Source organism: Paramormyrops kingsleyae, chromosome 25, assembly GCF_048594095.1.
Source record: "Paramormyrops kingsleyae isolate MSU_618 chromosome 25, PKINGS_0.4, whole genome shotgun sequence".
NCBI classification, from domain to species: Eukaryota; Metazoa; Chordata; class Actinopteri; order Osteoglossiformes; family Mormyridae; genus Paramormyrops; species Paramormyrops kingsleyae.
In genome coordinates this window covers 27,628,423-27,646,388 of record NC_132821.1, presented here as the reverse complement: position 1 = coordinate 27,646,388, position 17,966 = coordinate 27,628,423, and the positions used below count along the sequence as shown (strand labels likewise).

Genomic DNA, 17,966 nt, shown 5'->3' with positions numbered 1-17,966 from the left:
GAAAAGGTCCTTCGGTCAATCTGGTTTTAAGAGTGCGACAAGTTACCTGGAAAGGGGGAGGGGTGGAAACAGCAGGCATGACGGCTGACGCCCCAGGGGGGGCCGTGTGGTCGGGCTGCATGGGGAGGGGGCTGATGAGATGGTCCAGGGCATGCAGCTTTCCGTCCTCCATGAGCTTAGCAGCAGGGCTGGCGGAGAACATGGGGTACTGTGCTCCCAAGGCAGGCAGAGGCACTGCAAGAGAGAGAGAACAACCCAGGGTGGCTGTGAGTCCACAGGTGTCCACTAGGGGGCGCACTGGCCCCACACACACACACACACACACACACACGCACACACACGCACAGCCACATGCAATGTGTAGCCAAATGACTGGCATTAATTTATCTACCACATAATATGAATAAACTGATTTTTGCTTTTAGGTTATTTCTTTAATGGAGGCAACATTCTTTTTAGTATATCTGGACTATGACTTGAAAATTGCCATGTTTGGACATCTAATACTATCGCTCAGCTAAATAATTCAGAAAATAAGTATCAGACACTGTGTGATTCATAATTTTATATCCATGACATTTTTATAATGAATTCATAATCATTTTTGAAAGAAAATTATAGCAATATACTTAATGCCAAACATATTTATATTCATTTTTGTTTTTATTTCTACATATTGAAACGTAAAAAAAAATGTAATGGTGAATCGTAATGTCAGCAAATGGCTTGCAGGAGCTGCGTCTTATAAAATCTTATATGACTCATAATGTGGGTATATGACACCAGTAAGCTGGCTACACCTAGAGTGGGGACAGCCCCAGGTGTGGTTTTTGTAGATTCCGTCATGGGGCGTGCAAAATTTGCTTCCTTTAATAAGCAGAGTGCCCCACCCCAGGCTGGTCCGGCACCCACGTCTCTCCCTTCAGGGGAAGTTGCGCAAGGTGAGGAAAAACGAGAGGCCCTGCGAGCGGAACGCGGCACGCGTGAAATCCGGCTGTGTGGCCTGTGGAGACGAGCTCCGAGTCAGGCGGCATCGTGGATCAGCGGCTTCAGGAACAGCCGTCTCATTGGCCGAAGGCTAGCAAGAGGCGGATGGAAGCCTGCGGGGGTCATTCTCAAGCAATCACAGTGCAGTTATACCAGCAGGGCAGAGTAAGTAGAGAAAAAAATATATCGGCAGAGGACAGAGGCAGCGCAGCAAAGAAGTGACCCGACCACCAGAGGGGGTAGTTTCAGGGGATTTTGGGGGGGGGTGAGCATCCTCACAGTGACTTGAGCCAGGCTTGATGCCCGCTGGGTTGACTGTGGCCAGCTCCAGGCTGGGGACCAACTCATAGGTCTTGTCCTGCTGCTTGGCTTTACCCTCATGGTATCTGCTGTAGATGCCACGGCCAGCTGAGTACCCCCCCAGGTAGGAGCCCCGGGGCCCGGGGCCCCTACTCCCGGTGGCTGCACGCCCTCGGTCCCTTACAGTACCTGCTTGAGATATAAATGAGAGAGGCTCAGGTAGGGGGGCGGTGTGTCATGGGCCTCTGTCTGGGGTGACAGAAACACACGCTTGACAGGAATCTAACCGACAGAGCTCAAGGTTCTGGGTGACAGCTGGTCTTGGATTTCTGGTTTGAATTTGGCTTTACAAATGAGCCTAAGAAAAGGTATTTTAGCAGTTGCTCCTTGAATGTGTGTTGAATGTATATGCATTTTTGTGGGCGGTGTGTAGATAACAGCTTCCTGTCCACCGTTGCTGGATCTTTTCTCCAGCACGGCTCTTATTTCATCTGATCTCAGGTCTGTGAAGGTGAGTAGTGGTGCTTCTGGGTGCCCTTGGCCGCGGCGGAGCAATCGCATCCCCATGAAACTCGAGACTGAGCTGGCGGAAGGCAGTCAGTCTGGGTGCTGCGGCGACCTACGAGAAGGTCAGGCCGGGCTTTCTGTCTGCTCGCAGGATGGCCCGAGACATAGCGTGCTGCCCAGTCTAAATATAGACGCCTTCTGCAGAACCAGTCGTTCTGTGGAAGCCTGTTGTCTGAGGCAGTGTCCTCACTGATATGCGCATTGGGAACTCCGCTGTTCCGTCTAAACTCAAGAAACGATGGGAGACGAGCAAGACCGGCCCTATTTGTAGACTGCCCATGTCTCGTAGCAACAGGGGCAGTAGAAGCAGCGCCGATTTTGTCCGATACCCAGGGGTTTCGTGTCTGTCCTTTGAGCTGTGCCATATTGGTGTCCCCGTGTAACTCCCCAATCACCAGCGTTAAAGAGGGTGGGGCTTGATGGAAGGATGAGAAACAGAGCAGACAGAGAGTCGACGGGACATTTCATTATCACAAGAAGGCGGTATCATCCAAGGAGCAAAGCGTCACACAGTATGGAATAGAATGTCCAAGCTACCGGGAGAGTGTTTAGTCAATCAAGCCAAATTTTATGAAAGGAGAATGCCACAAAATCAATAAATGTAGGAAGATCTTATTCTGCCACCCAGAACATTGAGAATCAAAATAATAAAGTAACTCGACAATCAGATGGAAAAGAGTACCTTTGGCATCGGATTGGCGATTCAAGAAATTCATTAGCGTGATTTCATAACCAATTAACGTATATAACGATGTGATCAGAATTATCGGAATTAATGTCCAGCAAGGGAATAAAGGAACCACAGATCAGAGCTATGGCGTCACAATAACATCCACAGATAGCAAAGCAGAGCAAATGAAGTCTAACCTTTGATGAAGTAGTCTCGGTTGGGTCCTATCAGTGTGTTGTAGGGGTATCCGTAGTAGGCGAGAGCATAGGGGTCACACTGGTAAATGTAATTAGGCTGAGAGTTCTCTGGAGCCGGGGCACCCTTGGAAGCTTTCTGGTAGCGTGTGTACTGCTCCTTGTCCACAGGCTTGGCCAGGGTCACCTCTATGCAGGAGCCCTCTATGTCGGAGCCGTTGAGCTTGTCCATGGCCAAGACGGCGTCTTCGCGGCTGGCGAAGTGCACAAAGGCGTAGTCACGGATCTTCTTGACGCGCTCCACGCATCCTGGGTTGAACTTGCTGAAGATCTTGCGCAGCGTCTCCTCGGACGTCTCGATCATGAGGTTGCGCACGTACAGGATCTTGACGGTCTCCATGACATCCTCGTCCACGTCGATCTCCGGCTCGGCCCAATCGACGGCGATCTGGTGGCCCCACAGCTGGATCCGGCCAGGCATGAGTTTTCGGCGAGCCATGGCAGCCGCCCGGTGACTCTCGTACTCCACGAAGGCGAACCCGCGGTTCTTCATCTTGTCGGCGGCGCTGGCGTACACGATGACATCCAGCACACCCTCGGTCACCTTGGAGACCTCCTCCAAGATCTCCTCGCGCTTCTTGGTCTTGGGGATGCCCCCGATGAAGAGTCGGCAGTTGTCCACGCTGCAGCAGACGCCCAGTAGGCGGCCAGGACGCACCTCGTAGTTGTTGAGCTCCCGCACGGCCCGCTTGGCATCGGCCTTCTGCGTGTAGGTTACGAAGGCATAGCCGCGGTTCTTCCCGTCAAAGTCCATCATGAGGCGCATCTCGTAGATCCGGCCTACCGTCTCGAACACGGGGACCAGCTCGTCCTCGTACACGTCCCGCGGGATTTTGCCCACAAAAATCTCAGTGCCCCTAGGAGGCGAAGGTCCCTCCCACCCGGGTGGGGGCCCATACTTGCGCTGGCCGTTCTCCTGGACCATATTGTAGCCCGTGCGCTCCATTAGGGCCACCAGGGCACTCTCGTTGGGAGCTCCAGCTACACTTTCTGGCACAGCGACGGGGACAGGGTGGGAGTGGCAGGAGGCCTTGGAACTGGAGGAGCTTGGCTTACTCATTGAGGTGGAATCTTCAGCGGTCATTATGCCCAAACCGCTCGCTGTTTCCTGGGGCCTGAAAGGGAATAAGGAGGAGAGTGATGCCTTCAGAATCCTTGATGGGACACAGCAGAATGAACTTACTCTCCATCATGGACAGGGAAGTGGTGAATCAGCCGTTTACCCTCCTAGTATTTAACACAGTCAGTCTGAAATGGTATTTTAATATAACCATCTCCATTATTAACATTTGATGCCTAAGCAATACAAGTACTACAGTATTATTATAGTAAAAAGTGTCAAATGGTAGAAATTCATATTATTGCAGGATTATTTTTGGCAGCAGATTTAGGGGCGTGGCCATATCAGGGGGACAGTCTGGGTCATGTGACTGTGAGGATTACGCTCATTCAGTTCACCTGCTCCTTGTTTGCTTTCAGTATAAATGACAGGTTTTGGTTTTCTCTCGCTCCAGTGATCCTGTCTGGATAGTGAAGCCCGTAATTACGGCTTTTGTTTTTAATACTCCCCCCTCCCGCACAAAGGCCCCCCTGATTGCTGCGTGAAAACCCACCCCTGCCTGCTGAAAAGGGAATGCCCAGCTTGTATGAAATACCCACGGCTCACATGGGCCTGTTTACCGTCCAGACAAAAGCACTGACGTATCTCACGCTCTACCTCGGCAAACACGAAACTGTGTGTCTTTAGCTTTTACTAGATTATGATGTCTGAATGATTAGTGATCATTTTTGTTATAGTTTAACACAGCGTGTGTATTGGAATGCCTTAAGCAACTGAGATCATAAAATGAAATAAAATAATTAACTCGTTGACATATGGCTATGGTTACTCACTAGGGACCTGAAGGGATTATAGCCCAAGGTTGACAGACTTATATTGCTGAAATACATGCACTTTGTGTGAGTGTGTGTGTGTGAGCAGGTATACCTTACCTTATGGGGACACAATGTCCCCACAATGTGATGAATACCCCTTTTTTCCCTTATGGGGACCAGGAAACTGAAAACTCAATTTAATAAAAATCTGTGACTGCAATGAAAAAACTAAATGCAAAAACTCTTATATTTTGCTTGATTATTTATGGTTCTGGTTAGGGCTGGGTAGGTTATAATAGGTTAGCATTTTTCCCATAGAAATCAACAGTCCCCATAAAGATATGTTTACCCGACGAGTCTGTGTGTGTGTGTGTGTGTGTGCGTGAGTTATTTGAAAAATGTGACACAGCCCAGTGGCAGTGTCTATCATCATGCAAACCACACATTTGAGGTTGCTGAGGTTTGGGGGCCCCCTGTTGGCCACAAGCAGTCAGTACAATATAGGGGGCCAAGGGTCCCAAGGCGACTTTTTGAGTGGAGCCCCACCCCTGTTCCTGACCCTCACCATGTCCGTATAATCAATAAATGAGTATGCAAGACCACTTGCAATTCCCACTTCCACCACTAGAGAGCTCTTTTGACCGGAGCGCCACCAAAGTCATTTGATAGAATGCCACATGGCTGAACAAACACGGTGTTGGAAGGGACATATGCAGAAATTTTACCTATCATAGCCTCTGGTGCAATAAACCAGCAAAAGGTAACTGAAAGCTGGGAACTACCTATAGGCTTCGAGCCTGAACTGAGAACCCAAAGTGTGGAATACCCAATGTGCTGCTAGGCAACCGCGCCATGGCAACATCAAGCGCTTATGACTCGGTGTCCCACGCCAGGGGCCTGTGTTTGCATGACTTCCTTTTAGATAGTTTGGGAGACCAAGAAAAGTCAAATGTCAGCAGGTAGCATTGATGTTATGGGACAGTATCCCTCTAAAGCAGTGTTTCCCAACCCAGGTCCTCGGGGAATCCCGGACAGTCCACATTTCTGCTTCCTCTCAGCTCCTAGCACACCTGTACCAGGTATTCGGTGTTCCTGATTGGCTGGGAGCTGAGAGGGAGCAAAAACGTGGACTGTCCGGGGTTCCCCGAGGACTGGGTTGTGCAACACTGACCTAAAGCACGGTACTTAATTGCTTTATGAAAACATTCTTCTGTTTAAAAGTGAAAAAAAGACAGGAAGCTACAGTATGAACTACATACAAAACTCAAGCACGTTCAGTATAATAACACAATCATGTGGACACAAGTAACACAATGAATTCCAAGAATAATAGTAGCATACCTATGCACTCCCTCACACCGTTCATCATGCATTATCACTTTGAGATGACTATACAGCTTGGAAACTATGTAGCAGATTGTGTTTTCCCTCTAAACGTTATTTTTAAACAATACATAGATTGCTTTTTAATGAGTTTGAGGTTATTAATAGCCAGGAATGATGGTTTCAGAAGGAACACTGTACTTCCCCTGAAGACCAGGAAAGGCGCTCACTTTTAAAGGCTTTGGGTTCATCAAAGGTTATTAACAATAAAGATTTTTAACTGTCAAAATTCTAACTTGGCGTATATTAGAGAGGTAAAATAAAATGTATTCTCCTGATAACCTCTTAGAAATTGCCCTCCACTAACCTGCTGGTACAAGCGCATCATTGCGGAACAGGTTTCACTTTCAAAACCGGATTTAGAAAAAAAAATATTAGGCTTTATCTTTGAACGCATTGGTTCGAATCTTTCCAGTCGTTACAACCACAAATCAGGAAATTCCATTCTGTTAACGGAAGGCCTCACTGTAGTTCCTTCAACATTTGTTTTGTAATAATGTTGAAAGAAAACCGATTCATAGCTGAGACTTATGGAGAAACTGGAAATGTGCATCAATTCCGAGCAAAGGCTTAATGATGAAATTCAGCTTCACCTGTTTTAATCCATCGTATAGATATTCATTTCTATATGTATATTTTATCTATCTATCTATCCATCTATCTATCTATCTTTTAATTTTTATTTAATATATAATTATTATATTTACTTTTTTATGTTAATTTTATATCCTTATCTACTGTGATCTGTTTTTGAGTATTTTTTTGCAGCATCTAGAGGACGGAGAGGAATGTCATTGTTCACCGGCCGCACATATGACCATACTTGAATTTAAGCTTAAACCGCACAATCAGGGCACGTGGGATTTTGCAGGCAGCTCTTTTTCATGAAGCAGCTTTTGAAGCTGGTGCGTGATGCGGGAGATCAGGGCGCTTCATCCCACTTCAGCTCTCGGCGCAGTTTTCTGGAAGTGAAATTCGGGATGTCTGCACTCGGCCGGGTTTGTAGCAAGAAGTGTAACCCTCACACAAAGAGAACTGAAAGTCTCACGCAGAGCCGCCCACCCCACCCCCAGCTGGGAAAATTCCTCCCCGACTGCTGATATGGCGATACGTCGCCGTGCATTATGGGGGATTTAGGGCACAGTGTCAGAATGAAAAATGGAGGGTGTGTCTATTTATCGATCGTGTTTCCAGGAATCTGGATCCTATCCTGCCTTACGGTCTCCCGCACACAACAAACATACCCCTCTGGGGGTGGGCATGACGGATGACGTGGGTGATTTAACAATCGTCGAGCTGCTTGGTACCATCCCCACCTGGTTACCAAGGACCTTCTGGAGAACCTGAGGCCCCGAGTGTATGATCAATGGCGTGTAATGTCATCGCCGCTGAGGTGATGCCAGAGACCACAGACAGGAGATGATCTCTCTGTGAAATGATGGTCGCAGGAGGGGCCCATGCACAGCTGCTGATTCAAAAGAGCTCACAGCCAGATCCAAGCAGATCTCAGTCACTGACCGTAACCCAATGTGATCAAGTGCAAGCAGATCTCAGTCACTGACCGTAACTCAATGTGATCAAGTGCAAGCAGATCTCAGTCACTGACCGTAACCCAATGTGATCAAGTGCAAACAGATCTCAGTCACTGACCGTAACCCAATGTGATCAAGTGCAAGCAGATCTCAGTCACTGACCGTAACCCAATGTGATCAAGTGCAAGCAGATCTCAGTCACTGACCGTAACCCAATGTGATCAAGTGCAAGCAGATCTCAGTCACTGACCCTGACCTAGTGTGAAGGGGTGTAAAATGTAGCTTTTGAAGTGCGATGTATTCAGCACTAAGGCTTTCAGCAGTATGAGAATATACATTATAGACAGTGTTGTCTCTAAAACACTCTTTATCTGACAGAAAGTACTGCATCAGGAAACAGTGGAACATAGAGAGAACCCCCCCCCCCGCCCTCCTCCCCGCCTCCCCCAGCCAAGCTGATATGGAAAGCGCAAGTTTCTCCATGTTCAGAGCAAATAGCCCGAACAAAGGACTACATTCAGCCTTGGGGGGTGTGGGGGGGAGTGGGAGTCGGCAGTGGGGGCAACTAACAGCCCAGGAAACACGGGCAATGTCTCCAGGACGCTGCTCAGGTGGGACGGCGATGCATTCAGTGACAAGACATTTCCACGTGGTGGGAATTTTGACAGGGTTCATGGCTGTTTGTCTTCTTTAAAGAGAGGAAACAATAACAGAAAGGGAATGAAGACTAAGGATCAGTCTGCTGCGGTGGCTACTGTGTGTATCATAGCGTTCTGAGGCCAGCAGGTGGCGTGACAGTTAAGGCCACGGCAATGCAACCTGCAGGTTATTGATCTTCTCTTGGGGAAAGGATTTGAACTGGGCTGCTGCTGGAAAACTGTAAGTCGCTTCCGGTTCAGCCCATGCTTCCCGGACGCCAGCTCATTCGGTAAAAGCGAGGTTGATCGCCAGTAACCTGTTTAAGGTGGCTCAGCCCTCAAGAACCCTTATCTACGAGAGAAGCCAAGTGCCCAGTAAGAGGAAGGAAAAATCAACACGGGCGTACTGATACCAGATCAGTTCCAGAACACTTAGCAGCTCCTTGAGGAAACCTCAGTTCTGCCGGTGTTCCATCGTCACGGTTACAGACCAGCAGCAAGCTGGAAGGAGAAGGTCGCTGAGATATTGCTAAGAAACCGGGGGAGGCGTGGCCAAACACCTCAAATCGCCACTTTCAGCATTACACACCTACAGTTTCACTCCGTCGTCAGAACAAAGGTCCACATTGTAAAACGACAGGCCTTATCTAGAGCACACACATTAAAATTCTGATTAGCGGGTCGTACTCTACTGCGCTAAAATGCTGATTAGACAGCAAAGGAATCATATATTGAAATGCTGACTGTATTAATGCGATCCGTATCGGCCAAGACTGCAGCCAAGAGGGGCCGCGGGAAGCCTTTAAAGTGGCTCTGGAAAGTGCCCTTGACTCCGAATGGTAAACGCAAGTCAACCCCCCCGGTGGGGGGGCTCTTCTAGGGAACTAACAGGCAACAAGGACAGGAGTGAAGTTGTGACAAGTAAGGAGATATGACGCGACGCCTGTGTCTGGCCTTGGCACCATGAGCTTCCACTGGCACGAAGTTGCTACCTCCAGCCCTGTGAGTGCAGTGTAGCCCTGTGAGTGCAATGCAGCCCTGTGAGGGCAGTGCAGCCCTGTGAGTGCAGTGCAGCCCTGTGAGGGCAGTGCAGCCCTGTGAGTGCAGTGCAGCCCTCCAGCTGCAGGGCTTGTGTGCGGCTCAGCAAGCTGGGATGCAGTGCTTGTGATCAGAAGGTCATCAGTCTGAATCCCGCAACTGCCCGAGTGATTTCACCATTGCGTCCGTGACACCCCAGCTACTGCAAGTACTGTGTGATGCTGCCTTTTCGGTTGGACGTCACTCTGGATAAAAGCGTCTGCCGATGAAATAAAAAGCAAGAACATGGTTTGCACCTAGGGTGACCACTGAATCCATGTCAGGGGGTACATTTTGAGCTGGGACAGGGTTTGTAAACTACCATTTCAATTAAAAAGACCTGGATTTCACTTAAGTGTGGAGTTCTTGCTGCGTGCTGATTGGTCAGTCTCCTACAATCATGCAGGTGTCACTAACGTTAATGTGAAACAGCTGGGTGAGCTTTACAGTGAAGGAAACGAACCAGTAAAAGAACAAGAAGAGCTGAACTATTTAGCCAAGAACAGGAGCCTTTCAGTTTTAAAACCTGAAGTAGCTCATAGTGTCCCCCACACATGGATTTGGTGGTAACCCTATTTGCGCCCTCAAAGGTCAGCGGCTAACATGTGCAAGCTAATGACTCAATGGTGAGCAGGAATTGGAGACTGCGGGCAGTTTTAAACCTCAGTCACATGCAGGAGGTGAGGGAGAGGGTGGTGGAAGACAGGGGGGCTCATCGGCTACCAGCAATGGAGGCGAAAGTCGAAGTCATTCCCTTTCATGCAGATCTCCACTTCCTTGTACTCTATCAGGAGAAATCTTCCCAGGACGCTCTGATAATATGACTCGGCATGCGGTTGTACCCATGCGTACTTTGTGGGTCACGTTCAGCAGGATGCAGAAGCTCCGCTATACTGTCTAAGCCGCCACAGTCAGTTTCGCGGGGGGGGGGGGGGGGAGGGACCTGATGCCATCGGACCAATCAGCTGGCCACATGCACGTGACAGTCGGCCAATGGCAGGGCTGCGAAACGAGACGCTTGGCAGAGCAGAGTGGGCCTTGCAGGGTTTACTCTGCCGTGTGAAACGGCTGGGGGGGGGGGGGGGGGGGGGAGCAAAGTGACATCCCGCTCCATCGCTCGACCAGCGGAGAGCATGGGAAGCGCATTTCACAGGAGCGGGCTCCTGATTACAAATTAAACCACAGTAAATATACTGAAATCCAGTCAACTAAATAACTTTGTCAGTAAATGGGAAATGTCCTAATATCTAGACTGAGTCTTAATATCTTAGAATAGAAGCGTGATACTTTGTTAACGGATTGCCATGAAGACTATTATATAAAAAATTCAGGGTAAATGCAAAGGTTCGTAATAACGAACACACGCACTACACTTGTGGAAACATTGCGCGGCTTCAGCTGTTCGTCGGCTCGAGGTATAGTACAGTATAGTACAGTATAGTACAGTATGTAGTTACTTTTATTATGAATGCATTATTATACATTTATTATGTACTGTGTTATTATTTTTCCAACTCTTCTACAAATTTGACTCAAAGACAGACTTAGGGAACGGATCTCATTCGTTACTCGTCTACTGCCTGAACAAATGGTTAGATCTCATGGATGCCAACATGCAACAGTGCTCAGCAATTATGGGAAAACCAGGGGGCTCTGCCTGTTGGGCTCCAGAACTCACAGAGATACTCAGAGGGCAGCGCAGCGGTTTAAGAGGTCCACAGTCAACTGGTGCTTATTTGCTTCTCCACTATAAACCTCATCACAGTCAGTTCTGCACAGCCAGTGGTGCGATCAGTCAAAACGAGGCCACGTCACGGGGTGCTGGTCTCGGCCTCTCAGAAACGGCGGCTTTAAGGCCTCGCCGCATCCCAGTGACCGTGCTGATTGAAGACAGAGCAGCAGTGAGATGGAGATTTTTAACCTGCTGACTCTTTGATCGTTGGGTAGAAGCAAAGAATTTATTAACCTGATTAAATGTCCAACTTGTGACCACTGGGTGTCATCTGGATAGATATCTAGGGCACTGGCCCTTTCATCTTTTAATCGGTACACGATGTGAGCTGTTCAGCTTGTTCACGGCATATGACACACACTCAGGGTGCCTTTCCACTGCACCAGGTACCGAACTATCGGTACTTCAAAGCATTGTCAAAGTCAACGATACGTGAAGAAATTATACCGAATGACATCATCCCAATGCGCAGTGAGTTTTTTTTTTACTGAATTCAACAATGAAACACATGCTAAGACTGACGTGGCTGCTTCTAACTGTTAAATATTTGGTTGACTGCTTTTTCATATCAGAAGTCCGTGCCGTCAGAAAGGGCCAGACCGAGATTATTTTTGGACGAGGAAAGACGAAGATGAGTGGTAAGTACAATACGCTTAAACGATGCTTTTTCAAGATGGCGGTTGTATTGACAATAAACACATTTGCAAGTCCCACCCCGAAGTCCCAAAGTATCAAATGAGTACTCTAGCTGATCTGGAACTTCTGTACTGGTACTGGTATTGGTACTGGAAAAATGAAATGTAAGTGATAGTGTATGGCTCAGTGGGCTAAGTCTCCATGCTTGTGATCAGAAGGTTACCGGTTTGAGACTGGCTTCTGTGGGCCAGTGTGTGTCTGTGGGCCCTCAAGAAAGGCCCTTAATCCCCAGCTCCATGGGTGCTGCTGCAGGTGGCTGCCCCTTGCCACCAAATGTCGTGTGGGGCAATTTGAGGTAGGAGCAAAGATAGGTACCTCGCTGTTCTTAAAAGTTTAGTGCCTGGTGCAACGAAAAAGTGATTTTGGAAGACCAGCTGCAGAGGAACTGCTGAATAGTGCTGGATACACCCAACAATAAGTCTCCGTGCATGTGACGGGAAGCAGAAATGGTCATGAGAGTGGTCACCGTAATCAATGCACCGAGAGAGACACAAAACGGTCACTGTTGTATTTACATTGAGCGCAGCAATCAGAGAGCATAATGCACAACACCTAATCTACCCAGAAAAGGGTCAATGATTTAACCACCCTGAGACCCCAAAAGGAGCCTGACATACACATATAACAGAACAAGGTGGACCGTCTAAGTTACTAAGGGCTGCTGGCTACCAAATCTGCCTATCAATGATCAACCCAGAGGGGAAGAGGCATCTATACGGATCACCGCTCCATCTAAACTCAGGCTGTAACCAGTGACTCTTTGTGATTGCGGTGATTATGTGCTCCAGCGCACCGACACTAGACCCCAGTACGCATTACAATTGGGATACTGCTGTGGCCGGACGTCCCTCCTGTGGGCCAGAATCCAACAGGGCAGCTGGATTTTGAAGTCCAGTATCAGGGCCTTTTCTGGATCTGGACCCTTCAGGTGACCGATCCTTGGTCAGTATATTAACGCAGAACGTACAGCACACTGCATTTTCCCCAACCCACACACTACTGCCCAGTGGAGCCCAACAAGGTTAAACATCCTTTCATAAAGTCGACCTGGCTCTAGCTGTAGCTGTAGCTCTTACAGTTGCCTCAGGCCCCCAAATTACCTGTGTTGTGGAAGAAGGGAAACAGCCAAGTTTTCTTGGGGGCCTCCTGAGGACAGCTTTGCCAAGGGCCCTTGAGAAGGTAGAGCCGGCCCTCCATGAATCTTCTTACGCTTCCTGCGGTTTGGTCGGTCAGGGGGTCTTGAGCCGCATACCCAAGTGGGATAGGAGTGTAGATGTCTTGACATTTCTGAGGGGTACACTCCAGACTAAAGTGTACTGCTCTTAGTTCTGCTACGTGCACCAAGGCAATGGACATCTGCACACTTCCCTCTGGTTGGTTTCATTTCCCAAGTCACAGAGTTTCATTTCTGTCTATTAAATAGACATGGCTTGTCTCAGACCCCATGCTGTCAACTCAGGATGCCATGTCATGGTTGGAGCTATTGTTCACGGGACGGCCTACCTGCTGTAACTAACCGCTAGTTATCTAAAGAACGCAACGTGAGTTTTGAGTCATCTCACTTCCTACAGCTATGCACAGTGGAGAGCTTAGGAATCAGGTCACTGAGACGTGGTCTGAGGAGGCCACTGAAGGTGCAGGTTCAGCATCAATGGCTACACAGAGGGTCGGCTCAGTACAAAGCCCACAGTGGCCATCTGGGTGTTCCTCACGGAGCATTCATTCATTCACCAGGGGGGGGCAATGCCCCTGTGACGGCTGGCATGGCCCCCCTGTGCCCCCCCTAAATAGTATGCTACTTGTGTCAGAAATAAATGTGTTATAATTATTACTATTATTATTATTTACATTTAAATACATGGGCTAAAATTTTGTGCGCTGGGAACAGGCAAAAAAACCAACGTAAGCACATTTTCCTGACACCTAATTGCAGGTGAGTCAGGTGGTCGACTCGCTTCAGTTGGTGAAAAGCAAAATTAACGAGATTGAGGAAACGAAACAGTCTAAGCAAGAAATAAGAGTGAGTTACACATTTGTAAAATCTATCTATCTATCTATCTATCTATCTATCTATCTTCATATATATGAGAACATAAGATGCCACATCTATCACAAGACCTGAACAGACTCTGTATTCTATTTCGAATCTGTCCAGACTGAAGGACTCCAATTTCCCAGCAGTCACAGTGCACAGCTACTGCATCACTGGCTCCTGCTCCTTGCAGTCTCCCCCTGGAAATGCATCCCTGCTCAGGGGTTTTTTAGCTGCAGTGTGCAGTGGTGTGCGCCGGCAGATACCTGTATCTTTCCCCACCTGCTGTTCTTTTGTTCTTCTGTCAAGCCAAGCCCTTTTCATTCTTATATCGTAATATAACAATGACATAATTATCCTTCTTGAAATCCACTCCCCTTAGAGTAAATACCTCGAACTAAACTTAGCTGCCAGTGAATATACACGTAGCGAACATTCACACAGCCTTTCCTCTGTCCTTTAGCTTATGGTGTTTAGCAACATTTACTATATAAAACATTTTCTAGCGGGAGCTAAAGAATTACACAGCGTTTTTAAGCGACACTTAGAAAGCAGAACCCACTTTAATCTGTTTCTCCAGACCTTCAAATACACACATTTAAATATAGGTGACATACAGGCCCTAGTATGCAATTAAAGGTCAAATGAGACATGATTCATTCCTTGAAGGCTCCTTGCTAAGTTCACTGTTGATGCTGTACCTCAGATAAGGTCCGCACCCTTGATGAGGAGGACCCAGGTTACCCCCTTTGCATTGCAACACAAACCCCCAGGTTGACACGACAGCTGTCGGCCCTGCGGAACACCCCCTGGATGAGTTTGCGGACACTCAACCAACCCTTTGGGTCGGCCGACACTGCCAGCCTGTATCTGAATGTGGCTTCTTGTTTAACCAAACCCCGGTGCAGAAATGCATGCTGGGCACTTGACCTACTTGATACTGCGAGTTAAATCTACAAAACCTACTCTCCTGATCGCAGGCGACCAAAATCTTGAGATAAGCCTTCCATTAAGGAGAAGCCTAACACGCGGTTTTAGTGTACATTACAGTCTTACATTACGATGGTGAATCATTCTCGAGCGGCCGCAGTTAACCAAGGACAAAGCGTCCTTGTCATTCTGGATTTCTCTCGCTCTTTTAGAACAGAAATTCTGTTGTTTGGCACCCTTTAATCAGACGTGTCAAGCCTCCATGTAAATGTTCTACACAATACAAACAGAGGCGAAGGGTTCACCCTTAGCGCAAATACACGTATTAAGGTGAGAACGTGGCAAATCGGCATTCTGCCCACCGCAGCAAACCAAGTCAAGGTAGCAGTAGGTCAAGCAAGAGAGCAAGGCGACCAATGGTGTCAATGCCCAGTGATTGTCTATTGATTTCAAATTAACATACAATATGCTACGCTAATATGCTACGCTAATATGCTACGCTAATATGCTACGCTAATATGCTACGCTACTATGCTACGCAAATATACTACACGGTTTCAGTGATACAGGCTGCCCAGGAAGGGCAGAGTTGCTCGGGCCCTCGAACATTTCACACAATGGTATGCCAAGTGCTTTTTGAAAGAGGACACATCTGATTTAAGCAGCCCAGGAATCCCCAATGCATCCACGCAGCCCTGTGGTTCATTCAGGTTTGTTTACTGGCAACAGCAAGCCGTTTAATGAGCCGAGACGTGTCCACCATGGCATCCTGCATTCCCCGCTGCTGAACTCTGGTGACACAACAGTCTTAGACGAGCCGCCTCCCTTTTCTGCCTGTGTGGAAGATCTCAGGCCTCAGTTACATTTGATCTCCTAAACGGAGCTCCAAGGAGGTTCTCCCACAGCTGGCACCAGTGACCCGGATGCTTGACTACTTCAGAGGGGCTTCCCAGCACTGGGGAACCCTTTCAGCCCAGGTAGCATAGAGGAAGTCAGAAGAATACGTTCATCAAACCCTACCCGCATGAAACTCGTAATCCACGTGAAGAGCACCCCACTCACCAGTAAGCCGTCCTCCCTGTACCTCGCTCCCTCAGTAGCGCTCTGGGAGGCTGGATAGCCGGTCGACCCTACTGGCTCTCTCCCACCGCTCCCAGCTCGATCTCCGCCACGGCTGCTCCTCCTCCTAGCATATGGTGCAGGCAGCATAAACGGAGGTGCTAAAGGTACTTTCTTGTTTACACAACGCTTGGAGAGGTGGGGCCGCTTCGGGGAGGTAACCCCCCTCTCTCCTCTCCTCCCTCCACCTCCTTGACTGAGAGAGCAAGACCAAAGTTCTGCGGTTCGCTGTAGGTGATGGATGTCTTGGGGGGTGGGCGGAAGTTGTTCATTGACGGCAGGCGGCAGGGTCACATTTAAGAGCCGTCTGCACATTCGGTGAGGTTTAGCTACTGAGCGGATACCTAAAGCCTTTGAAGTGCTTCCTGGAATTTGACAAAAAAATGCACAGTAGTTCTGTTCACTCTGTTGCTGCTCATCCTCATACATATATTTATGAGTCAAACCACCAGATGCATCTACCCTTTTGCTATGGTCCTCAGTATTAAACAGGTAGTTTACCCATAATGCATTCTTCCCACACAGCCGACTCAAATACTGTCTCTTTAATGGAAATGATTTACTCATCTGTAGCAGATTATGAGCATAAACATTAAGGGCAGCTACCTCTAACCCTTACCCCTCCCCTGAAAAATGTGCCTCTTTGGTGGCTGATGGGATTGAGATCCATGTGACTGGTCACAACTGTACCCGTCAAACAGCACCTTTGATTCAACCTTAAGAAGATGAGCTGGTTGGCCTGTATAGAAGCACCACTTGTCACCCCATGGCAACTTGACCCTTGTTCATCATACCGAACGCCGTGCCTTCAAACCAATACAGCTGCGATTTTCAGTTGGGAACTCTGGTAAAACCGAATGAAACCATGCTCTGTCTAGCAGTAGACTGCACCCGGAATGACACTGAAGATGTCGCAAGATAAAACATGCATGTGGAACTGAATAGTTTTATAAACATATAAGATTCAGTCTGGGACACCATACACATTACAGCAAACTGCTCCCTGCTGTATGGTGTTTAGATAGCAGTTTTAGCAAAGGTACTTTCTAAAACAAATGGGAAACACTGAATGGAAATGCAAGGGGACTTCCAGAGGTAATCCCAAAGCTCAGCCATTTCGCAACACAATAAATATCCACTCTCAATGGGCGTCTTTGCTTAAAGAGTTTGGCAAAGCCACAGATTATTGCAAAAGCATGAAGTGCTTTGAAAAAGCGCATGCGGATGTCTTTTCAGGAGGAAATCATCTGGTCTTTGCTGGGAGTTTTACCGACCTATAGCGCAAGCTGAAACGAAACGGCCAAGACATTCTGCAAGCTGACGCTCCATAAATGATTCACCAAGACGATGCTTGGTGAATCAAGGTGACTTTTTATGAGCATGAACAACATGTGAGAGTCAAATATACTTTATATATATATATATATATATATATATATATATATATATGTGTGTGTGTGTGTATGTGTGTGCGTGTGTGTGTGTGTTTGTCGAAGAGGACCTACAATTTCACCTGTTACACATGTGGCCATTTCACTGAGGGGATTCAGACAAATGACCTTGCTGGACATCATCACAGTCCCACGCTGGAGTCACCAACCTGCCGGTCCTGAGCAGAACCATGTCCACCATCCGTCACCTCAGTACCTCCTCGCGCATGACAATGTGCATCGGGGTATTATAAAGTGTAGCCAACACCAGGCCAAAGGCCACATAGTCCACAGACAAACATGTTCTTTGAGAGAAGGTACCACTCAAGTATAGCTTGATCCCAGATGACAGCCAGTGTTTGTCCTTTCAATCGAGGTTAATTCGACAGAATTTCACCCTCCTTATCAGGAGTGACATGACAGTGCTGGCAGGTGGGACCCCCAGTTCTGAGTGGAAAACTAACTTGTGAGACGGTTATTGCAGGACTCTGGACACAGGGCCTACTTTCTCATTGGCTCAGAGTCATGTGTTAGGAAATGCCCTAGAAACTGGTTTTCCATTGGCTAAGGTCGCGCGTTGGGAAATGCCCTAGAAACTGGTTTTTCATTGGCTCCGAGTCATGTGCTGGCCAAAGCTTCAGATTCAAAAAGAACCTAAAGTTCTCTCCGATAAAAATGTATGAAGTATGCTGAGATGACGAGTTACCTCCTGTACATCTGACTGAAAGCATCTCTACGAATGTG

The 17,966-nt window shown here is 47.9% G+C and overlaps 1 protein-coding gene across 11 annotated transcripts in view; it reads right to left on the bottom strand.

Moving 5' to 3' along the window:
* LOC111853082 (RNA-binding protein 47) overlaps window positions 1-17,966 on the bottom strand; it is a 28,322-nt gene that overhangs the window by 755 nt on the left and 9,601 nt on the right. For 7 of the 11 annotated variants that reach the window (XM_023829617.2, XM_023829622.2, XM_023829619.2 and 4 more), the window contains 3 exons: window positions 2,722-3,893; window positions 1,267-1,479; window positions 47-234 (listed from right to left, as the gene is read on the bottom strand). In XM_023829617.2, coding sequence (XP_023685385.2) covers window positions 47-234; window positions 1,267-1,479; window positions 2,722-3,862 — 1,542 coding nt within the window. In that variant the 5' untranslated portion in view covers window positions 3,863-3,893. Of the gene's footprint in view, window positions 1-46; window positions 235-1,266; window positions 1,480-2,721; window positions 3,894-12,811; window positions 14,771-15,735; window positions 16,224-17,966 lie in introns of those variants that run through there. The other 4 variants (XM_072706972.1, XM_072706971.1, XM_023829615.2 and 1 more) reach the window with 4 other exon arrangements.